At 37.5% G+C, this 24,952-nt stretch overlaps 2 protein-coding genes across 4 annotated transcripts in view; both read right to left on the bottom strand.

The window, feature by feature from the left end:
* map3k15 (mitogen-activated protein kinase kinase kinase 15) overlaps positions 1-18,775 on the bottom strand; it is a 35,539-nt gene extending 16,764 nt beyond the window's left edge. Inside the window, exons 1-20 of the mRNA XM_084103101.1 lie at positions 17,926-18,775; positions 16,176-16,315; positions 13,839-13,862; positions 10,889-11,082; positions 9,380-9,548; positions 9,179-9,285; positions 8,881-9,051; positions 7,746-7,858; positions 7,471-7,630; positions 7,092-7,242; positions 6,890-6,997; positions 6,760-6,809; positions 6,497-6,592; positions 5,939-6,026; positions 5,702-5,835; positions 4,589-4,716; positions 4,378-4,508; positions 4,190-4,295; positions 2,505-2,662; positions 1,264-1,447 (exon numbers count right to left, since the gene is read on the bottom strand). Coding sequence (XP_083959227.1) covers positions 1,264-1,447; positions 2,505-2,662; positions 4,190-4,295; positions 4,378-4,508; positions 4,589-4,716; positions 5,702-5,835; positions 5,939-6,026; positions 6,497-6,592; positions 6,760-6,809; positions 6,890-6,997; positions 7,092-7,242; positions 7,471-7,630; positions 7,746-7,858; positions 8,881-9,051; positions 9,179-9,285; positions 9,380-9,548; positions 10,889-11,082; positions 13,839-13,862; positions 16,176-16,315; positions 17,926-18,232 — 2,719 coding nt within the window. The 5' untranslated portion in view covers positions 18,233-18,775. The remainder of the gene's footprint in view (positions 1-1,263; positions 1,448-2,504; positions 2,663-4,189; positions 4,296-4,377; positions 4,509-4,588; positions 4,717-5,701; positions 5,836-5,938; positions 6,027-6,496; positions 6,593-6,759; positions 6,810-6,889; positions 6,998-7,091; positions 7,243-7,470; positions 7,631-7,745; positions 7,859-8,880; positions 9,052-9,178; positions 9,286-9,379; positions 9,549-10,888; positions 11,083-13,838; positions 13,863-16,175; positions 16,316-17,925) is intronic.
* A 5,276-nt stretch (positions 18,776-24,051) lies between these two features.
* The window catches only part of sh3kbp1 (SH3-domain kinase binding protein 1), a 45,289-nt gene continuing 44,388 nt past the window's right edge, over positions 24,052-24,952 (bottom strand). For all 3 annotated transcript variants that reach the window (XM_084102617.1, XM_084102618.1, XM_084102619.1), the window contains one exon: positions 24,052-24,826. In XM_084102617.1, the coding sequence (XP_083958743.1) occupies positions 24,788-24,826 (39 nt within the window). In that variant the 3' untranslated portion in view covers positions 24,052-24,787. The remainder of the gene's footprint in view (positions 24,827-24,952) is intronic.

Raw genomic sequence — 24,952 nt, 5'->3', positions numbered from 1 at the left:
TAAACCCCTAGAACCAAATCAACATTAAATCACTAAGAACAGAAAGGAAAAGAAAACTGAAGAGAATTAGGAAAAATATATCACAAAGAACCAGAGCACACAAAGAACATGCACTCAATACAATCACCAGAAACCAGCAAAAGATCAATGATTATGATTTCATGGTCCTCAGGAACACATAAGGACACATAAATGGGAGACACAAACCTTGCCACACTGTTACACAGAGAATCCAAGCAGCCGATTGGATGGCGTGAAGGGAGAAGGAAATATTGAGTTGTTATCATCTGCGTGCTCCAGATGCAAAGGCTGTTCAAAATATACCTCCTCCTAAGAGGAAACTTTTTTTGACCAAATTTTAAGGAAACATGTAGCATGTATCCTTCACAGAAATTGAATTTACCGGAAACCATTCCAATAACCTTACTCACAATAACAAATTCTTTCAAACACATTTTACAGACCCCAAAGTTTTGAACGGTAATATTTAATTTAATACCTAAAAGTATTAACAAAAATAGTGTTTAAAAAAAAAGTTGAACCAAAAATAATAAAAAATGTCACCAAATATTTATGTAGGTTAGCCTATATATGTTTATGCTTATTAGAGTAACAAGCCATTAGCGTAGCAACATGCTAACACTAAACTAATAAAATCAACCAAGGCTTCTGTGCAAAAAGGCATTTATGTTATTCACTACATGGTGAGTTTTTCAAATGAGTCACTCATGAGCTTAAACGACAGACAGCAGTAGGCAGCTCACTGGTATTTGGAAAAGAGCTTGTCTCTCACTAACATGGCTAACATTGTTGTCTTCTGTCAATGTCAAAGAGAAATCTGAGTGGTTTGTAAGAAAGCAGTGTGCATGTTTGTGTGAAACACCACACCCTGAGAATGCTTTTCACAGACAGCGGGGTAGCTGACATGTGCGGCAGGATGGAAACAATTTGTGATGGTAGCGTGAGGCCGTACTGTGGGCTTTCCTCTGACCCCTCCCCTTTTCCAGGTCCTGTTGTTCCAACCCATCTCTTGTGCAAGTTCAATCTGGACCGCAATCGGCCGGCTGAGAGCAGTTCGGACCTGTTGCGAGGATCCCAGACAGCGCAGAGAAGCAGGAATGCCGGGCTATGGGGGGGAGAGGGGGGGGGGGGGGGGGGGACCCAAAATGCCTTACACACCATGGATATGACCAGAAGGGTCAACCCAGGTCACATTATTATCACAGCTGTGGAAAGCATGTTAGACTTGGTAAGAGACGTTACCTGAGGGTTTGAAAGCGATCTTGCTCTTTTTGCCTTTGATGTTTTGACGCAGGAACAGATCCTTGAGCAGGTCCCCAGCCGTCGCTCGTTTATTTGGGTCCGGCTCGAAGCAGGAAAGGATGAAGGATTTGGCCTCTGACGAAAGAGACTCTGGGATCTCAGGATGGATCTTAAACATGCCCACCTGGTAGAAAAGAAAACAGAGGTGAATGGAGGAGATGCTCTCTGATTAATAATTGCCTATTGAAAAGTATGAACAATACACAAGATTTTACAAAAAAACAATGCATCTCTACAATCAAAAAAATATACTGCGATGATCCATATTTTTTATTCAGAGGATAGGATTATTTTATTTTTTTATTCATCATTTTAAAAATAAATAAATAATTTATTATTATTATTATATATATAATATATATAATATTTTACAAAAAAACAATGCATCTCTACAATCAAAAAAACATACTGCGATGATCCATATTTTTTATTCAGAGGATAGGATTATTTTAATTTGTATTCATCATTTTAAAAATAAATAAATAATTTAATATTATTATTATTATATTATATATTATTTATATATTATATACATACAAAAATAACTCCTTTCTTTGTCAGTAACCTTCTGCTTTGAAACTAGATTATTAAACAAAATGATTTCTAAAAAAAATCTCCAAAAATACTGTAGTAATTATATATTACTTTAAAAAATCCAATAAATTAATACATTAAAAAATATATTACACACATATGCACACACACATTATATACTGCTTTATATAGTACCTTCAAGACCCATATAGCCTACATAAATAAATTATTATAATTTATATACATCATTTCAATGTTATATATGGTAAAGCTGAATTTTCAGCATCATTACTCCAGTCTTAAGTGTCACATGATCTTTCAGAAATCATTCTAATATGATGATTTATTTTCAGGGATTTTTTCAGAATAAAAGTATTAATTTCTTTCATTTCTTTCCAAAAAAAAAAAAAAAAAATCTTACATACCCCAAACTTTTGAACAGTAGTGTATAATAAGTGTAGAATTTGCACTACTGATATATTTTAAAGTTTTTTAATCAAAGTTGGCATTAACATGCTATAATTTCCATCTAATGATAGTAAAATTAGTAAAGATAATATTTATTGGGAATACACATAAGTGTGAAGTATGCAAATGCACTAGAAGTATCAGCGCATTTCAATTTTTTTAATTAAATATATTTATACCTTGAACATGGCAGCCTGTGGCTCTCCCAGCTCATGGAAAGGTGGTTTGCCTGTCGCCATCTCTATGATGGTGCAACCCAGGGACCAGATATCAGCAGGTGCCCCGTAACCTCTAGGGCCTTTATCGATGATCTCGGGGGCCATGTACTGCAACGTGCCTGGACAGAGGTTTACCAGAGAAGAGCAGAACTTCAGTAGATACGAATGTGCTGTGACAGGATGTTACACAGAATACAATAATTCAAGGAGAGAAGTTCAGAAGTGATGACGATGACAGTGGAAGGCGAGAGGGAGGACGGATGAGTGCACCTGCTCTGATGCTTCAGCAGTCACTAATGAAACACAAACACACTCCTGTCTCAGACGCTATGCTAATCTAATTACTCTCCCACAGGAGACATTCTCATGTTACCAGTGACCAGGTCTCAGAATCGCTCACCACACTAGAATAAACGCTGTCTATTTTGAGTCAGAAGATAAGAATTATCTAAGTCCTGGAAAGGTGACCAAGTCTACACCAGTGGTTTGGAAATGACCAACAGTCAAGTGTTTTTTTTTTTTTTTTAAATATGGAGGAGACCATTTCTAAAATATAAAGGGAGTTATATAGACTATTGTTTAAAAGTTTGGGTCACTAAGATTTTTTTTAAAAGAAATAATTATTTTATTCAGCAAGGATGCATTACATTGATCAAACGTGACAGTAAGGACTTTATAATGCTACAACATATTTGTATTTTTTAACAAAAATATTAAGCAGCACAACTGTTTCCAATACTGATAATAACAACAATGTTTCTTTAAAAGTAAGCTTTTCCATCACAGGAATAAATCATTTTAAAATAAATTCAAATAGAAAACAATTATTTTAAATTGTAATAATATTTCACAATATTACAGTTTTTATTCTATTTTTGATCAAATACATGCAACATGGGTGAGTATAAGAGACTTCTTTGTCAAATAATTTTTATGTCAAATTATTATAGAAATAAATTATTAAATAAATATTTATTTTGAATGATTAATCAACTATTATTATTATTATTATTATTATTATTAATTAAATAGCAGCTATTTGTCACATCTTGTTTTGGTCCATGTTTCATGTCAGTCGTGTTTCATGTCTTGTCATGTGATTCCCTCGCCCTCATGTGATCCTGCCAGGGGAATGGTCTCCTGGAAACATATGTGGAGAAATTTAGTCACTAAGTCACTATTTTAGTGGACTCTGATGACATAGGATCACAAGACTAGAAAAAGGAATCACATGACAAGACATGAAACATGACTGACAAGAAACATGGGCCAAAACAAGACGTGACACATTGTTTTACAATTTTACACTATTTTTCTCTCAACCTTTTTCCATCGACCCCAGTTTGAAAACCCCTAATGTAGAGCATTAATACTGATATTGGAAATCACATTCTAAAATGTATTAATGTATGCTGACAGTGTTGGGATGGAGGAGGTGCCCTGACACTGAAAGGGGAGGAATGAAATTCTCCCGGATCCTGTTTGGTGGGCTAATGATGGACTGAACTTTAAGCCCAAAACCCTGACCTGGCAAGACCACCAGAATGTATGATGCGTGACGCATAGCACGGGTCAAATGGAACAGGCGAGAGAGTCACATGGAGAGCGCATTCCGTAACTAACAAAAGGCGATAAAGGCGAAATACCAGTAAATGTTTCTGTGCAGGGATTGACTCCAGCCAGCCTCTTGGACGTGCCGAAGTCTGAGATTTTCAACACGCCACTGTAGGTGTTGACTAAGACATTGTCTCCCTGTGGACAGATGAATGGGCATTGAACTTCTGGTTTTGATTGCCCACAAATAAAGACCCAAAAGGTTTGTCACAGTTGTTACCTTGATGTCCCGATGAACGATTTGGTTCTCATGCAAATAACGAAGTCCTTCCAAGATCTGCCGAGTGTAGAAGATTATGGTGGCTTCTTTAAGAGGACCCCACTTTGAACGTAACAACGCTGACAGACTTCCTGTGGAGGAGAGATGATGAATCATTTTTAAAGTAGAAAAGACATACTTAATATTCTTCTTTCAGTAACCACACATGTACCTCCAGGGACCTGTTCCATGAAGATCTTGATATAGCCATCCTCTGACACAGAGCCCAGGTACTGAACAATGTTCCTGTGTTTCAGGTACTTGTGGAGGGCTATTTCCTCATGCAGTGGTTGGGAATACCTATAGTATTTAAATTTAAATATAAATATAGTATTTATTAATATTTCAAATTAGTTTTTATTTTTATATTTTAAGTTTTATTTTTAGTGTAATTTCTTTTGTCATTTTTACTAAATTTTTAAAACTTTAATTTCAGATTTTTTTCTTTCGGTTATAGTAAGTTTAATACTTTAATTTAAACTCATTTATTTCAGTTAGTTGCTAAGGCAACATTTCAAATTTGTCTAATTCATCTTATATTTTATTTCATCTTTATTTCAATTAACAAAAACTATTATTAGCTTTACTTAACAATAACAACACTGTAGAGGTGATATCACTTATATGTATCTTATGGTTTAGTATTGTAGAACTACAATCGAAAAAATTAAATTCTCTATTCATCTTCCCTCCTGAAAAGACCATCTAAGACATTTCTCTCTCTGTCATACAGGGACCACTTTTCACAATCAAATCAATTCCAGATTGATAAAATTAAGCCCTACCCAACATTTTTCATTTCAGTTGGAAATGCATCATATTGCTCAAAAAATCCAAAATACTGCAAAAAATTATTTTTAATAATTTAAAAAAGATTAATTAATTGTACATTTTAAATTCATTAAAAAATATTATTTGTTAATTAAAGTTATTGTTAATCATTGCATTATTATTTTTATAATTACTCCCACTCACTCACTCACTCTTATGTCGTTAAAAACCTGTATGGCTTTCTTTGTAAGGTTGGGAACAAACAACATTGTAGCCCATTGACTTTCATTGTATGGAGATAAAAAAAACTCTGACACATTTTCCAAAATATCTTGTTTAATGTTCCACAGAAGAAAGTCAAACAGGTTTGGAACAACATGAGGGTTAATGATGACTGGATTTACTATTTTTTCCCTTTAAGACACCTGATGGAAACACCAGCATCCATAAGCCAACATGCATGCTGAACATCCATGCTGGCCTTTTCAAAAGGGTTATCATAAAAATATCTCACCTGCTGTCTCTCTCTGGGATCTCTTTGATGGCAATGCGCACCTGGTTACTGAGGTCTCTCCCTGCGTAGACCACTCCATACGTTCCCCTACCTAGAACCACCCTGTCGCCATTTTCATTGTAGTCGTACTCGTACTATAGAACAATTCAGGAATTAAGTACATCAATCCACACAAATCCAACAAGAATCGACAAGTTAGTCTAGTTAGACAAACTAGTTAGTCTTTGAAGCGTTCACCTCCAGGGTGTCCCCGTCTCCCTCTCCCTCCAGCTCGACAGCGTTTCCTGATCCGTCTGTGATCAACTCCTTCACCATGGAGCAGAACCTTCAAACAGGAGACAACCATTCCCACATCAGTAAGCAGATTACTTTTTTCAAATAACCAGTAAAGTAACTAATTTTGTTTTTTCATTTATTGACTGACACCTCTCCAATCCCCATGTTGAGAGAAATCGGGAGTAAGTGCAGAGGCGTTGTGTGCGCTGTGTAAACATGATGGGTATTGTAGTTCTAGACTAAATGTGAGCATGCATTTACTCATCTCACTTGCACAAAAACAGATTGAGTATTCCTCAAAATGGATAGAAAATAGTGAATTGCAAACTCAGAATATTAGGCAAACCTGCAATAATTAAATGTTAAATTACACATATATACTTTATGTATTTAATCTCACTTTAATCTCACTTCAATGATCCAATTCAACCATACTAATAAGCCAACATGACTTTAGATAAACATCACATTTGCGTTTCATTTTTATATATTTTATAGAAACTTGACCTGAACACCAACCTGCCACACTGTTCCTCTGTGGAGAAGTAGATCTGGAAGTCGTCCGAGTTATCGTGGACGTACAAAAAGCAGCAGCGCTCATCAAATTTTGAGATGCTAGAGAGTGGAAGGATGCAAGATTTGTTTCACATCTCTGAGATCATGAATAAATCACATTTAAATGGAAGAATTGCAGCTGAAACAACATATGTTCATGTTTTGGCCGATATTAAAATTGTGTATTATATTACCTACAAAAACAAACACTAGAGACAGAATCTCACCTAATGCCTTTGATGGATGACGCCGTGAAGTTCCACTCATGTATTCCCTTCTGTAACCAGTTCGGAAAATCAAACAATGATACACAAAATAAAATTTTACAGCAAACATGACGTCACATAAAGCACTGACCGTCTCAGAAGGGGACACGTGCCATATTGAAACATTCTTCTCGTCAGCTTCACTGTTAATGGACACATACGAGGGCTGGTACACTTTAGTCGGCTCCAGAATCAACACCTGCGAAATGGAAAAAGGGACGAGTGTATTAAATGCTGTTCGGCCGATTCAGTTGTGGTCCTGGATAAGACACTAATGCCAGGCGGTTTAGTACCGGAAAACGGAGGCCATTTGTGGTTCCCTGTGTGGCCTCCACGATAATGTCCATCCAGAAGTTGAGTCTCTCTCTTTGAGGAGAATGCTCAGTGTTCTGCTTCTTAAAATGCTGAATCAGCTGAAGGTTTTGGACGACTGATCGTAGGTACCTGAAAGATTAAATTAATGCGAATTGCATTCAAGCCCAATTTTGCCATTTTAGAAAGTTGAGCTGTGAAAAGAAATTATGAGTAGAAGGAGGATGTGGCCAGATTCAAATTCATATTTCCAGCATCTGGGCGAAATGCATCTGGACACAACTGTTTGGCCACAGCTCCAACTCTATTTCTTAAACTTTCGTATAGAATAAATATTCTACAGGTATATTGTATATGTACCATATGGGTGGTTTGAGTTTGAAGAGTTTCTCTGCGGCCTGGACAGCTTTGGGGATGTCATTGGCAAGCATGCCGACAGTAAAGAACTGCCCCACATCCCAGTAGTTATTCATCTTCTCCAGACTGCCTTTACGGCCCAGCAGACTGTTCAACCTCACACCTGAGAGAGAGAGAGAGAGAGAGAGCGAGAGAGAAGGTGATAAGGAGGGAGCTGTGCTCTTAATGAAGTGAATGGACTGGGAGAAACAGGATTCAGGAAGTGTGCTCCTCCTCACCGATCTTCCTGAGTTCTATGGAAGTCTCAAACTGCTGTCCGGACACTATAAGCAGCACTGCCAGATTAATGCCTGAATACAGAGTGGGCTGCAGCTCAAAGCCTTTTCTATACCTACAACACACACACACACACACACACTACACATTAACATTTTCTAAAGAAATGTAAAGTCACCACCACAATAATACAGTGTCGGACGCCAGTGCTTTGCTATGTACGGTAATTGCTACGGGTTTTTAGTAGATTTAATGTGGATGCTAGGTTGTTCTTGGTGTTTTAACCCACTTAATGCAATTATTAGGGTGTTTTAGCACATTTAAAGCCCCAATATACTTCAAGCGAAATTGAAAAACTGATGTGACGTCATTTCGAAGTTTGTTTGGAGTCAGTTGTCCGTGGGTAAAAACATGAACCCACTGGAGAACCGCTTTATATAGAAAATTAAGCTGTACTTCGGATGAAATGAGACACTGACACAGTTTTTCATGTTTAATACGGCAAAGCTGTTTGCTTTTAACAATCTACCCCTAAGCGAAGAACGAAAGAGAACTTCAGCTTGAGTATATCGAGGCCTTTAATGCGGCTGCTAGGGTGATCTAGATATTTTTAATGCATTTTATGCAGATGCTTCTGGGTGTTTTTACGCATGTAATGCAGCTGCTAGGATGTTCTGGCTGTTTTTTGTGCATTTAATGTGTCTGCTCTCCTCAGTATTTTTAGCACATTCAGTGTTGTAGCTAAGGTGTTTTTAGCACACTTAATGCGGTTGTTAGAGTGTTCTGTGTGTTTCAGTGCATTTCATGCACCTGCTAGGGTAATCTGGGTGTTATTAGCATATTCAATACACCTACTTGGGTGTTCTACCACATTTAATGCAGCTGCTAATGCATTCTGACAGTTGCTAGGGTGTTCTAGGCGTTTTAGCACATTTAATGAGGTTGTCAGGGTGTTTTTTTTAGCATACTTAAACTGGTTGCTAGGATGTTCCAGGTGTTTTAGTGTAAAATAATGCAAATAATGCAGATATTTGTTCCAGAGCTCAACCTAAAGGATTTCCTTCATTAAAAAAATACAAAAATAAATAACATGACCTTTGAAAAGTGAGCTTCGAGCAGCTCATTTCACTCACTCACCACTGGATGGCGTTCTCTCTGTTCTTGGTGTCCTTGCAGTCAGAGTCGAGGAAGATGTCTTTATAGATGCGCCCACACAAGCAGAACATATCAGGTGCAGGGTGATCACATGACTGAAGAACCTGCAACATCACACGCAAAGCCTGCTCTCGATCTCCAGGGCTGTTTCGTCTGCGTTCGCACACACACACAAATATAAATGCATTTGTTCCTGAGATCAAACGCTGTATAAGTTAAATGTCTGTTTGCCAAGCATATGAATAGGAGAATATACCACACAATGCAGATTTGTGGTCACCTATTGAGCGCAAAAGCATAGTGGAACTGAATCATGGGCTGGATGGCCAAGTCACAGGTGGGCAACATCTCAATGGTCTGTACCAATTTAACCATGGCATCATAGTCCTGAAAACACGAAACAATGACCATTAAAACCCAGCTGTAAAGTTTTTTAATGCTTAGATTGTATGCCTAGATGTTTTTGGTTTATAGTATTTACCTGTATATCTCTGTAGGAGAAAAGCAGGTTCATTACAATGTCCTGAGTCAAAACCTCAGTGTTGTCGATGCGGAGTTTGATACGGGTAAGCTCCTTGGCCAGCTCCTCACCCTGGTATTTATCTCGAGCTTTTCGGATGTCGTTCAGGAGAGTGTCTTTGTAAGAAGCACTGTCAGGGAAGAATTTATAAAAGGATTTAGAATACACTGATAAATCTGCAGGTACTATAAACCTCAGATATACTTTTAAAGAGTTGCTTCACCCAAAAATTCATTAATTTCTCACCCTCATGTAGTTCCAAACCCGACTTTCGTTCATCTTCAGAACAAAAATGGATGATTTTTTGGATGAAATCTGAGCGCAAGAAGTTTGTTCTTGCGCGTCAAGCAGGTTCGGTTGAGCTTCTGTTTATGTTCGCTGATCAATATTTATATGTGAATAAAAGCTAAATCTGTTCATCATATAAAGCGATCGAGTCTCTTCAGAAAATCTGGACTAAACCGCTCAATTCATATGGATTAGTTTCTCTTTATGAACTTTTCAAGCATCAAAGTGGTAGTTGCATATAGCTTTCAATGGAGGGACAAAAAAAGCTCTCAGATTTAATCAAAAAGATCGTCATTTGTGTTCCGAAGATGAACGAAAGTCTTACGGGTTTGGAACTACATGAGGGTGAGAAATTAATGAATTTTTGGGCGAGGCAACCCTTTAAAAGTAAAGATACTTTATTGGCATCTATGGTTCCATAAAGAACCTTTAACATCCATAGAACTTTTTCATTCTACAAAAGATTCTTTATAGTGGAATAAGGTTATATAGATTATTAAATGTTCTTCAAGTTAAGAAGAAAAAATATTTTAAGAAATGTTCACTGAAAGGTCCTTTGGGGAACCAAAAAAAGGATCTCCTCTGGCATCGCTGCGAAAATTACGGTGGCAGAGAGTGCTCTTTTTTACAGTTGCAGCACATTGAGCACTCTCGGCCCCCTGTAGAAAACACCTTTTTGGAACCATGTGATGCATCTAAACATCATGCAACAACAATTAATTTGGTTTGTACCTTAAGTGTTCTTGGCCAGCTAAAAAGTGGGTTAGCAATAGTCAAAAATCTATCTACACGAGACTAGTGTACTTTATGTAACAGGTTTGCTGAAATCATGGCACTACAATCTGTGGGAGTTTTAAAATTTGATACCAGAGCTCTGGGTGAAATGACACCCCGATGCTTGTTAGAAGCTACTGTAGTTCCTAATAAATATTGCATGCACCTGTGCATGTCTGTCCTGATGATATTATCTGACTGCTACATCCCATTTGGGCTGAGTCCCATTTCTTCAATTCAGGGACAAGGAGATGTGGTCAAAAAAAAAGTTTAACAATCACAAAGCACTTGATTTATGTTCAGCAAAAATGTCATGACATCGTTGCGTAACTCTGTAAAGGATATTCTGAAAGCAAGACCGTAGAGTGGGCATCCTGCCAAGAGTGATCATAGTGTGAGCAGTCATACCAAGATGTGACGTGAATGTCTTTGAGTAAGTTGACAAAGCGGTCCACCAACGGGACGCACAGAGGTCCAAGAAGGTTGTCCCAGTTGGGTTGCATGTACTCCGATGCTCTACGCTGGGCCACGTTCTCACAGCACAAGTACTCGTTGTTGGGCGTCATCAAGTAAGGGATGAAATAGTAGTTTCCACTGGAGGCCTAAGAAAGAGAAACAAATTCTAAATCTGTGAAAAAATGCAATATAGACCTATTCTTTGCAGGTAGGAGCAATTTAGAGACCACTGGAATATGAAGTCTGTACATCTGTAAAAGTACAAACTGTCTGTCAGAGGTGACTCTGTGTTAGTGATCATGTACTCAGCAGCTGCCAGCCAAGAGATGTGAAGTGCCAAAGGAAATCTTGTTGACACCTTTGTGATCATGTACTGTCCAAGAATTCCAGAGTTAAATGGAGGTGGCTGAAGCACATCTTAGCAATCTGCCACATCAACACCTCAAATGCAAGGGGTCACCTAAAACCTCATTCAAGTCAAATGGTCCCCATACATTTCTAGACTATTTAAACTGTTAGGACTGTGTTCTAATCATAGCATCTGAGCACATTTTAAATTCTCAGACTCTTCAGCTAAAGCATTGTGATTTTTAAAATGGGGTCCAAGGGGGCATAATGGCATGTAGGTCCAAAAAAACTACCAAGCCTTTGGATCCACTTAATGGAAATGATGAAGCATTTAAAATTAAACAAGCTGTTTCTCGGCAAGAAATAACTCAGTGACTTTGATTCTTTTAGTGATAGAGACAAACATCAGAGGTCACTCTCAATACATGAATATGGGATTTTCCCAGCATGCACTAGCACACTCGCAGTACCTACTTTGTTCCTTAGGCTGGAGCCCCTGTACTCAGGAGGCAACTGGACCCATGGGAAGCCTATTTTAACAGGCCTTGCAGCCTACTCCAGGTAACACACGAGATAGAGAGAAAGACAGAAAAGGAGAGCAAACAGTGAAGGGAACTGAAAGGAAAAGAGAAAAAGAGAGTGACAGAGAAAGAATATACACTACACTTCACAGTATGAATTGAAGACAGGAAAATAAAGGCGGAGTAAGACAAAAGCAAAGTTCTTCCAAAAAATTCTGTCATTTACTCCCCCTCATGTTGTTCCAACACTATTCACTCTTTTCCATGCATTTACACTGAATAGGGAGTTGACTTTTCAAGCTTTCAAAGAGATGTAAAAACTATAAAAATATTAATGATGTGGTTCATGCAACTCATGCTCTGTATGAGAAGCCATTTAGAAACCGCACAACACCTTTGTGTGAGGCAGTGGCGTTATTGTTAAATAACAACTATAACTACTAAAACTTTTCTGTTAATCGAAATAAAGCTGAAATGAAATAAACTATAAATATTACATTAAAAACTTAAAGGGGATCTATTATGCCCCTTTTTACAAGATGTAATATAAGTTTCAGGTGTCCCCAGAATGTGTCTGTCGAGTTTCAGCTAAAAATACCCCACAGATCATTTATTATACCATGTTGTAAATGCTCATTTTTGAGTGGAAGAAAAACCATGCTTTTCCGTGCATGTATCTTTAAATGCAAATGAGCTGCTGCTCCCCACCCCACTTTCCAGAAGAGGGCGGAGCCTGTACAGCACGTGCCTCGGACACTCAGCCAAAAACTAGAACATCTGTTTAGTTTTGATTATCATCTCTATCGCGGTCACGTGACATTGCAGTTCTTCATCATTATGAAAGTTTATTATCTGCATTAGTTTGAAAGCCATGTCAGTCTAAACTTCTGATATATGGTTTTCTGAGCGCACACGTCCGAAGCACTCGCACAGAAAGCTGGCTGTCAGACGCCGCGTCCCGTGAGTAGTATTAAACTACGTTCTCTTTCATGTCTTATTGCGCTTAAACTGTCAAATACATACAAGGTTGTGTCAAAGACACTCAAACTGATATAAAAATGCTAAATGCTAAATGCTAAATAAAAATATATATATTTTTAAAACATAAAATTAATAAAACTGAAATTAAAATAAAAACTGAAAATATAAAAATAAAAGCTAATACAAAATAATAAATACTATAAAAGTATGTAAATAATACTAAAATAACACTGGTGTGAGGAGCAAACATATTTAAGCAAATTCACTGCAAATCCTAGCTTCATCCTTGCTACGTTAATGAGAGTTCATGAGAGAAGTAGCAATTTGGAAATTACTCTTTTCAATTAATTGGCTGATCCAGTTCATTTGTCTTACTCTTTTTACAATTGACTCATGAATTATTATTCACACAGTGATCAAGTTACTGGAAGTTAATGTCACCCGAAAAGAATACAGATTTAAATTTCACCCTGTTCCTCACACAAAGCCATCACATGACACCAGAAGCCCATGAGACATATGGACCATTTTTATGACACTTTTAGAGTGTTTTTGCGGGTTTTTGAAGCTTGAAAGCTTCACTCACCATAGAAAACAGAGCAAAGAAAGTCATGCGAGTTTGGAACATGAGGTTGAGTAGATAATGTCAGAATTCTTGGGTTAACGATTCCTGAGAATGATGCCTGAATAATTCCTAATGAAGACTAACACTCAACGACCATCTCCTTTTTCAAAACCACTAACTCAGAGTACCATGACACCTTGAGAGCCCTTATGGGTTCATCAGAATCCTGCAATAGTCTTCACACCTGGACACGCCGACCCACCAGAACCTTGTGTCCACTTACATTAGTGTACTGTATGTGCATAAAGAAGAGTTCAGGAAATGATCTGCCCACCAAATGAAGTGGAGGATATATTTTCGAGCCCTGACACCGAAGAGCATGTAAACGTATGTCATAAGAGCTCCAAAAATAGTCTCATACACAAAGCTCTTGGCACACCAACAACGGACTCCAAACCTCATCAGATTACATCCTTTTGATACTTACTGTGTTTTTCTGTGCCACCATGTCCTATGCAAGAAAAAAAAGAAAAGAAAATAATTACTCCATTTCCAAAAATGCATGCATACTAAAGCCATAAGCCTCAAGAAACAGTGAATTTAGAACAGCTAAATGTTGTTAGAGAAAAACCCCCTTAGCTGTTCTAAATTCACTGTAAACCATAACTTCACAGGGCATATTGTTTTTATAAAATGGTTATTCTACATACCTGGCAAGGTTTCATAAAATAAACACATTAACGTTAAGCAATATAGTTCTTCAGAACAAGCAACACAGAGACATAGTGGCGCAGTAATATTGATGTAATGTGGTCACAGGTGTATGTTTGAAGAGATATTTACAATGGCTTGAATGTGGCTCAACCAATCATAATCAAGGACTAGGACTGTCCAGGACTATCTTATATAAGTCCCAAACTTCTCAAGTTTTGCTGTCATGTCATTTATTATACTTATTCCATGACTGATGCCCATGTGGTGCAGTGAATGAAACCGGACTGAATCAGTTGGACACAGCAGCGTGACAGAACTTTAACAAATACACAAACAGATCGTGTGATGCTCCTCCCCACATGTGATTGTCATCATTTCAGTATGCTAGAACACATGCCTTCCAATGTCTCTGTGGCAACGTGGCTATGAGCAGCTGTCCCGGGCAGATAGCATTCCTTAGCTCGAATACAGACCGTGTTGTTCAGGCAGCTCTACTGTCCGGTGCCCAGAAAACATAAACTCCTTCATAAGCTGAGAATAGTAGGTCAGGCCCTGCTCCTAGTAGTGGGCGGCCTCTTTGTTCAGATGACAAGAGCCTGAGTTAACTAATGTTAACCTCCCATCAATCCTTGCTAGTATTTGTGTGGTACACACCAAATACAAATTAGCGTCTGGTTTAAGACATGCTTTTTGGGCCATTATGCCATTATTTACCAACCCCACAACTTAGGAATTACATATTCCTGTCATAACTTTTTCTAAGTGCCACTACATAAATACTAGCAAGGATTGATGGGAGGTTAAACTTTCGAGCCCTCAGGCCCTTACATTCTCTTTTAGTATCTTTGTCATCTGAACAAAGAGGCCACCCACTACTAGGCGGCCGGGCCTGACCTGCTATTCTCAGCTTAGGAAGGAGTTTATCTGAAAGGGAAACTCATTTAAATGCATATGCAATACAGTCAGCCACAAAAATAACCCTGTCTTTAGGAAATCCTGAAAGTTTTAACGCCAAAAGAGGGTTTGCACTGGTGCAAGCTATTAGTAAATCTGTCCCAAAGTCTCTTTTTGTGGACATTTTTTAGGTGAAAAGTAGTTAATTAAGTTGAATAAATATATATATTTTCTAGAAATGAGCTAAATAAGACAAAGCCTCTTTTTGTGAATGTCTTAAAAGGGGAATTTTTTTTGTTTTTTTTATTAATAAATAGGATTTTCTTTAGGGGTAAGATTGTGGTTTTGGATAATTATTAGTCTAAACATCTGTAGTAATTATAATTAGCTTGATTTAAAGGTATAGCACTTAATTTTTCTGCAATCAGCAGCGCTAAACAACGGCAAAAATACTTACTGTTACCAAACAGGTTTCCAATCTTCCATTATTTATACAAACATGTAGTCCTACCTCAAACTATTAATGAAATCAATATTAATTAATCCAGTATTTACTGGAAAATCAAACTACATATGGCTTTCTTAAAATCATTGAACATCAAAAAAAGTGACACACAGCACCTTTAAAGGTGATATATTATGATTTTTTTTAAAAAATTAGTGTGTAATGTTGCGGTTTGAGCATGAAAAAGGTCTGCAAAATTATAAAGCACAAAGTCCACTCCAAATGGACTTATACTCTATATCAGTGTGTACTGTTTCTGAACCCCCTGAAACACCATGATTATAGTCTTGAGTTTTCTTCCAGGAACGTACACATCACAATTCCCACCAAGGCATACGCAAAATAAAAGGGGTGAAGCCTGGCTGAGTTGTGTTGAAACTTGCAGTAATGATAAGGGGAGTGGCATTTCCGAAACATGCTCGAAGCGGTTGACCAATCATAACACACTGGTTCAGCCGACCAATCAGAGCACATTGCACATTTTTGAAAGGAGGTGTTTCATAAAGACCAAAACTAAACAGAGCGTTACTGACCGATTGTATTTTAAAACAATGTTAAATATGTGAAAAAAAAGGTGTTTTTTGAACATTCAAGCATGAAAACCTATTCTAGTAGACCCTAAAGACAAAATCAAAACTTTGTAAAAGGGCATAATAGGTCAACAGAAGTCTAGGTAAACAAACTGTTTGTGAGTGTGTTTAAGACTCTCACCTTAAGGGATTGTGCCGTGTCAGGGTCCGTGTCGTGGTAGAGGATGACATTGTTGGCCATGTCAAAGCTCTCACGCACACCGAGGTGATAAAACAGGGATGGCTGTCTGAACACATCGCTCATGTCCACAACTGCAATGTCTGCAATCAATCAGAGACACGGTAAGCCCTCTGGGAGACCATAATGCAGAATCCCTCTATAATACACTCTAGTTTTGCATACTTTGGGCATCAATCTCAGTGCCTGTTATTTAAGAAACATTTTTATGAGCTTCTTTTGTTTATTATGACTGTCCATGACAGCACACACTATAAACTCTTTAAATAACCTTTTGTATGTTTAAAGTTAGTCCTAAGGGCATATTTGTTCTACTATATATGGTTATATTTGTTCGTTTCCAGTCAAACAGTCTGTGCTTACTCTGTTGAAACTACTCAAACATCTGAAATCATGTTTAAAAGCCATGCACTAGTATAAGCTCAAAAATACAAGACCAGACTTGATGTACTGTAAGATGCATGACTCACATTCTTAGTAAAGAGAAGAGGAAAATACAATAACAAGAAGACTAGTCTATAGAACTGTATATAGAGAGTTTTGTTCACTTTTGCAGAACTAGAATTCAAAGTTTTAGCTCTAAAATGCACTTTTCTTCATTGAAAAGTGCTGCCAATGCTGTAGCAAATTCTGCATGCACAAAAGGGCTCGGCATCAAACTTAAAAACATTCCCATTTTCTCACCCTCCTAAAGCTCATATGAAAACATATTTTGATCACCCAGAGTATTGCGTGCAGCCACGCCCACGAGAGAGAGAGAGAGAGAGAGAGAGAGAGAGAGAGAGAGAGAGAGAGAGAGAGAAAGATAGAAAGATAGAGATACTTCATACTAGACCTAGCGAGTAAATTCCAGGAAAGGAATGTGCTGGAGGCAGAAGATCCCAGATGCACACCTAATATCCATTGAAAGAGATTGCCATGACCTTGGAAAGCCCATTGATCCCTAACCATAACATCACATTATATATATATATATATATATATATATATTTATATATATATATATATATATATATATATATGTGTGTGTGTGTGTGTAAAAAAGTAAAAAATATTTATATAATAATTATAATGTTTCTTATGTTATATTGTTTTATTTATGATTATTTAATGAATATATATATATATATATATATTTTTTTTTTGCATGGTATTACTAATATTCACTTTTTTAAATTAATTTAAGTAATAATTATAAGAGCGCAACTGCAAGTTTTTGCATATGTACAGCACCACCATTTATTTATTTATTATTTATAATTTTACATATTTTTTATATTGATGTTTTATGAAGTTTTGTTTATAACTTTTTATTTTTATTTATATAATATTATTTTATTTGCACCATTAGTACTATAGTACTATTCTTACAAGTAACTTAATTCAATTACACACCCATGCTCTAAATCTTACATGACCAATGCCAATGAGTTTCTATTCTTAGATGCACCATCCTGCAGGGCTGAATGTTATCTATGGAAGTCCTGGTCCAAGAGGCTCTCCAAAAATTACACATTTTGAATGTTTCCGTAATCCAGCACACACTATTCAACTCATCAGCTCCTTGTTAGAGGCTCCAAGAACTGAACTGGGTGTGCCAGATAAGAGAGACACCCAAAGGGTAAAGTGTTGGGGAGCTCTAGAACTATAGCCTCGAGCACCCATGCCTTAAACCTGCCTTGCAGAGCCTCACCTGCATCATAAAAGGTATCAAGCACTGTTGTCTCCCCAAAGTCTAATCGTCCAAAAGTCACTGTAGTTAATATGGCACTCTCCGCGTCGCAGGCGCGCTGGAGACACTGGAGCGCCCCGGATTCCGGGCTGTTCGCGGCCACTGCTTTCAGTCCATCATTCAGCACATAAACCGCTCGCAGGGACCTCTGTTTGGTCACCGGACTCGGGCTGGTCACATCAGTCCTCTCCACGCCTGCAGACATGGAAACCGCTGCGGTGTGGTCGCCACCAGTCTCTGATGTGGGTTGATTGGACATGATCTCCATACTGCGAGTAATTGTTTTGTCCCTCTGCGCGTTCCTCCTTTTCTTTGCGCCGTTAATCAATAATGAATAACCAAAGTGTAGTGCGCACCTGTGGCACGGAAAGGCGCGTGGCTGTGACGTCCAGCGTCTTGCGATTCATTAAAGCAGCGCGCATCACTAAATATTACAATCCGGTCCAGTTTTATCTCGTTTGCGCCAGCGGTTGTGCAATTATACAAAATGCAGCTCTTGTGAATTAACGCGGAAAGTGCAGATAGTCAGACAAACTTAATGCGCACCGCGCACTCGATGTCTCCAAAGACAGGCATTACCATCCTATTTGAGGAAGTCATTCCTCCTGCCCTCTCTGCAAACTGATCCGATCATTTCCTCAAACGTCTGTCCTTCCGTTCAGGCGTAGCCTAAGTATATTTCATAAGAGTTAAGTGCGCGAGGAACGTCTCGCGGTTGTTGCTGCATGTACAGACTCTATGAATCATCTGGAGCAGATGTCTAAATATAAAACTTGTCCGTGTTGATACGCGCATGGCAAACAGAGCACCGCCACCAGATCCATATAGCCCAGGGCTCCAGCTCGCCAAACTGGTTTACTTTCTGTTGTTTTCATTTCATTTCAGAATCGAGAAACTGGAAGCAAACAATTCCAATACATTGCAAGGCTTCATTGAAACTTTTCCCACGCTCACTTACGTTCAAAAGAGTTTAGTCATTTTTACTCTGAAATGATGTAGGCCTAATTTCCATCACGTCTGAAGTGTAGAAATGATGAGGTGGAAATTGCATTTTACATATTCAAGTAATAAAGCGACCGACTGATTTTGTTTCGCTATTTTATAGCCTACACAGAATTAATATTTTCGTAATTCAAAAATTACGCACCATGAAAATATTCTGTAAAATATTCACAAATGACAAGCCTACCTTGGTTTTCTTTACACGTCACAAATTTCACATTTTATCTCACTCTTCAGTGACACGGATGCCTTCTTGGTAAACAAATAGAATACACGGTTTAGAGTCCTGCACGGGTTCGGTTAACCGCGGGTACCCGACGGGTGACCCGCAAATTTTGCTCAAACGGGTGAAAAATATCCAACTGTGTCGGATACGGGTGCGGTCGGGTCGGACACGGGGGAAACACGGGTCTAAACACGGGTTTAAAACGATCACGTGCAAACGTAAAAATATATGCATAGTTTTAGGAACACATCTACAAAAATATTTCTGTATTTCAAGTTGATAAAATAATTTAAAATCCACATCAGTTTATTTGTGCCCACGCGCCACGCCCTACCAGGATCTATAACGTAACCTAGGCTACTACTTTCACTTTTAAAAATCCCTCATAACCGCGCGCGCGCGATCTGCAGTCGTCGAGATGGATGCTGAGGAGTTGCTAGTGGAGATTGTAAAGTTGTCGACAATACGTCATCAAAAGTAAAGTCCAGTGTGTGGGAGAATTTTGGAGTTATCTGAAGAAAACAATATTGTGAAAGGCTTTGCTGCATGCATTTTCGTGTTGGATAGCCGCAAATGTGGAACTTCATCGCTGAGGAAGCACGCAGATAACTGTGGTAACAAACCAAGCAGTTCTATCGAACAGTATATTTCAGATTTAACACTGTTCAGTATGTGTGGTGTGCAGTGTTTGAACCCAAAATGGTCAGATGTAGGCTAGACGAAATTGCGTGGCAGATATAGTGTTGTAGCCGCGTCTGTTCGATTGGTAAAATGTTAAGGTTACTCAGTTTTGTGGTAACGTTAGCCATGTTCTTCATGTAGCCTACCGGCCTTTTGACAGCTTCGGCTGAAGTTGTCCTTGTGTTAATTGTCGATATAACTTCTGTATGACCTGGCAATAAACATTTTTGTAAGTGTGTCTATAATGTGATTGGCTAAACTGATTTTATTTCGGGTGCGGGTCGGGTGTCGGTTCTATTTTAAGCGGGTCGGGTCGGGTGCGGATTTTAATTGGTGCTGTTGACGTATAACGGGTCGGATGCGGTTTGAAGCACTGCGGGTACGGGCGGGTGCGGATTTACAAAATCGGACCCGTGCAGGACTCTGACACGGTTTTAAACTTCAATAGGCGCAAAACGGCAACGTGACGTCATAACCGTGGTGACAGCGGTAATTGATGTAGCCTAAATTATTTTCCCACAATAAATATTGAGATGTTTTATTTTTTGTTTTGTTTATTTCACCATCAATTTATTATATTTTTAAACGTTATATATATATTTATATATATATATATATATATATATATATATATATATATATATATATATATGTATATGTATATATATATATATATATATATATATATATATATATATATATACATATATATATATACATACATATATATATATAAAATCTGTGAGGTTTGTTTTACAAGTTGGGTCATTTTACAACTTTGCCACTACATATATAAGTTAGTGGTCAAATTGTAAATGTAAAAGATTTTTTAAGAGATTTGTTGATCTTGCTACTCATATTAGGGTCTAGAGCGGTTCAGTTTTAAAAATAATAGAATATAAAAATAACAACAATAATAATTGTGAATATTGCTGTTTTTATTGTGATTATTGTTATATTATTATAACTACTACTACTACTACTACTAATAAAATATTTATACAAATGTCTCTTTTATTCTTTAATAGAATGCCATTTAAAGAATAACTAATTTTAGTTATCATTTATTTCATTTGTTTACAGACAAATAGACAACCACATACGAGATCATGCAGAAGGGACATAACATGATTAACACATCCTTTAAGGCACACAAATTACAAAAAAAATTTTTAATTACAACACAGAATTGTTTCTTCACAAATGCTGTCAACATACTGGCGTCATTGACAGAAGTATACTTGAAAAAACTGGTGGTTGTGGCGAAATGCCGAACTACTAGTAGTTCCTCATTCATAGAAACTTTACTCTTGTAGACAAAAGGTGTGATGAGAGGGTTCAGAATGATGAATGTTTTGTTTATGAATAAAATCTGCATGTTTTCAATTATTCCACCTGCAAATGTACTGATATTTTATCTTTTATACATCTGCATTATCAAATAAATTAGAAGTATTAAAGAAATATAATGCATAATCAAATGCAAAATATATATTTTTTCACATGATTGACCCAAACAACAATTTACATACTGGATTCTAAAACATTTCTGAGGTGTGCTCACATCTCCTGGTTTTGTGCATCATTAGTGATGTGACCGTCCTTAGAGACACAGTTATCTGCAGGCCTCAGTGGCCAGCAACCAGGAGACCTGATCCTCAATTACCAGATCAAATACCATAAAGAGCAGCGGATGCCTATGGAATGATATCAGTGAATGTCTTAAATGTGTTTGAGAGAGGGGTCCATATAGCTGCAGACGGTGAGCACTTCTGAGGGCCGTCTGAGTGTTTGTTTTTATATGAGCCGCTTGATGTGTGTGATCTTACCCTTAGCAGCTGAACTTAAAATAACCTTCCATCTCATATATACATGACAGTGACCCCTATCCAAAAAGATGTACAAGAATTTAAAATCTGATCACAGATCAGCTGTTTGATGCTTGGATGGAGGATTCTGACTTATACTGGAAAGGGAAATGAACTTTCTGGTAATTATATTTTCTATCAAATGATATTCTTTGGTGGGTTAATACAGATGACCAAGATGATGAGAAAAAGGTGTAAAGTATAGCATTATATTTAGATTTATTCCCAACACATGAAAGGTTGCAGTGATGAGCATTGAGCAGATGAAAGATCGTCTGTTGATCGCATTCGCATGAATGAAGTGATCTCATCATTGCAACGCAATTTCTGCACTCTCACGAATGCTTTCACCAAATAACAATGCAAACACGATGTAAATACAGTAAGAGATTCGTTGTGCAGTGTAACAGCATCATTAATTTCATAAGTTTTGGCAAGTGTCCAGATAAACTCGTGATGTATGATTGACAGCTTGGGCGATTAGAAAAGGTAGCGTTCTTTGATCGCTTTCTGTATATAATTGAATCACAGTTTAAATAAGATTATTTTCATCCTACTAAGAGAAACGATGTGAAGTTGATCACTTAGTCACTAGCTTGATTTGCTGATGCATAAACAGTACTGAACGATTTTGAGAGAAAGATAATCTATCTGAACTTGAATAATTATACATCAGAAATCACTGATTACAGGCATTAGAATAAACATGGTTACTTACATGTTTGTGGCGTTGCTGGCAGATCCATATCGTAAAAGTCTGTTTGCAAAGCCTGCGTCGAAATCGCGACTACCAAATAATCCACAGTGAAATACACCGAATACAAACAAATAATGCACTGCTGGACATTCACATTGTTGAATTCTCAGTTCATGACCCCTTTAAAACATGTCCAAGTCACTGGCTATATGATTTGCAATTTTTAATATCAATTCTGAATAATAAATTTTGTATAAACCCGGGCAATAAGATTTACATAGGCTACTTGACCCTGGTGCACCACCTAGAGGACATAAGCATATAATATAGCTGCGAGCAGCGATTACGGGCCCAAGCCGGTGGCACCGCAACCCCGGTGCCTTTAGTTACCTAAACCCTTCATCGCTGCTCGCAGCTATATTTATATATATATATATATATATATATAGATAGATAGATAGATAGATATAGATGTATAAAAGACAGAAAATATTACTTGTCTTACCTTATTCTGATTTTATGATACACTCAAAATATTCCACAACATTGATTAACGTTGATTAACCCGTTGATTAACCGGTGGTAAAATACTCTCACCGTCACATACCTAGTATATTTTTATATAGATACAATAGGCCTACCTGATTTTGAACACAAGAGGGTACAGCACTATGTATAGCACTATGAATGACATGATTTATTTATTTTTTGGACTAAAAAAACATTCTGGCTGTTTTTAAACTTAAACAATTATTAAATTGAAAAAAAGAATAAAATGGGTTTAGTTCTGATATTTGTATAATTTTATATAGAAATAAATGATGTATAATTACATTTTTAGAAGATATGAGGCTTTTAGTTTTTCCTTTTTTGACATTATTTAATCCCTCACCATAGCAAAACCGTTTGAGATATTTATTATCCGTTCACAATTCAGCATCTTTTAATGTATTTTCATCGTGTTGAAAAGTTTGGTGTGAATAAAATAAACCATTTAAGAGGAGTGGGTAAAAATTCAGAGGCTGATTTTGCAAAGAAATCCACATTCAAACCAAAATATCTGACTTCCTGTTGCTCGGAGATAATGACTGTAAATTAGAAAGTTGTCCGGCTCGATGACACCAATATACGTATTGATTTTTTAAACTGTAGGTAAAACTAACCCCCCCACTTTTGTCAAAAGCATTTTGAAAGTGACACACTTCCTGCTGCCAGTTGGTGGCGCTATAACTTTGACTCACAATAGTTACATCCATCTGATCGGCCTCTTACCACAGACACACTGCTGAAGTTTCATCAAGATCAGTTAATGTATGCAAATTTACAGTATACCAAATTTATGGACCAAGTTTTCGGACACCATTCCAGGGGGCGCTGTCGAGCCCCCCTACCACGCCCGGGTACCAGCTTCAGTCCGGCCCTGATGGCTGCAGGTTCTGACGTGTGTGCAAAATTTCAAGAGTTTTTGAGTATGTTAAGGGCCCCAAAAGTGGCAAAAAGGCAGAAGAAAAATAATAATAAGTAAAAAAAATAAATAAAAAATCCTTACGAAAACAATAGGGCCTTCGCCCTTTCAGGGCTTGGGCCCTAATAATAAACAAAGAACCAGAAAATCACTTTTTTGAAGTATCTTTTTTTAATAAAATCTGCACACATTATTGTATTTAGTACATTAAAATATAAAAGTATATATAGAAGATTTCAAAGAAAACAACCTAGTCAAGAAAACAAAACGTGAGTTTTCTCATTGTCATCACCAACGTAAAAGAAATAGGAAAGACTACGCTCCAAATAAACAAGGCCTCAATGTGGGTTTGCTGCATGTGGAAACTGCAAGGGGTGTGAAATCAAACGCATCTTTGCATATAAAGAAAATAACAGAAGGCCTCCAAGTCAAAAGAAAAGAACTTAAGGTGAAAAGTATTTAAGTAAAACACACTGCTTTCTCCTTCATTTGATGTGTTCTTTGACTAGCGTTCAGAGGCAGTACTAGAGAGGGTGATGGGGTAACTGTGTCACAGTTGTGCAGGAGACCAGCTAATCCCCATGGCAACCGCTATCACCCGTCTCCAGGTGTGGGTCATCGGCACCCTTTAATCACATGACCCACCGTAAGGCCACACCCGGGCAACGGGTCTGTGAGTCAGCACCCAGTCTGAGCATAACACGCAAAATAAGCTTCTTAAAACAACGAAAGCTGAAAGAGTACAAGTGATTTGGGGGGGTAAACAGTTGTTTTCTTTATGCAATTGTTCTGATACATTGTTCTTTTTTTTGGCACAATCTACTCGGGCTGTGGTGTGGAACCTCAGCCAGATCCTTCATCTGATACATCCAGCATGCTTGAGTTCATTTGGACAGGGATTTCTTAATCTGCTCCACTTCCATCTAAAACAAAGCATAAAACAAAGAGGAGTCAGTTAAACACAGCCATAGGAAATATAAACAACACTTCACATATTAAGATTTAAGATTATTTCCCCCTGGTTTCACAGATTTTGTATTGAAAATGTT

The sequence above is a fragment of the Abramis brama genome (genome assembly GCF_963993115.1).
Source record: "Abramis brama genome assembly, chromosome: 24".
Lineage (NCBI taxonomy): Eukaryota > Metazoa > Chordata > Actinopteri > Cypriniformes > Leuciscidae > Abramis > Abramis brama.
This window is presented reverse-complemented; position numbering and strand designations above follow the sequence as displayed.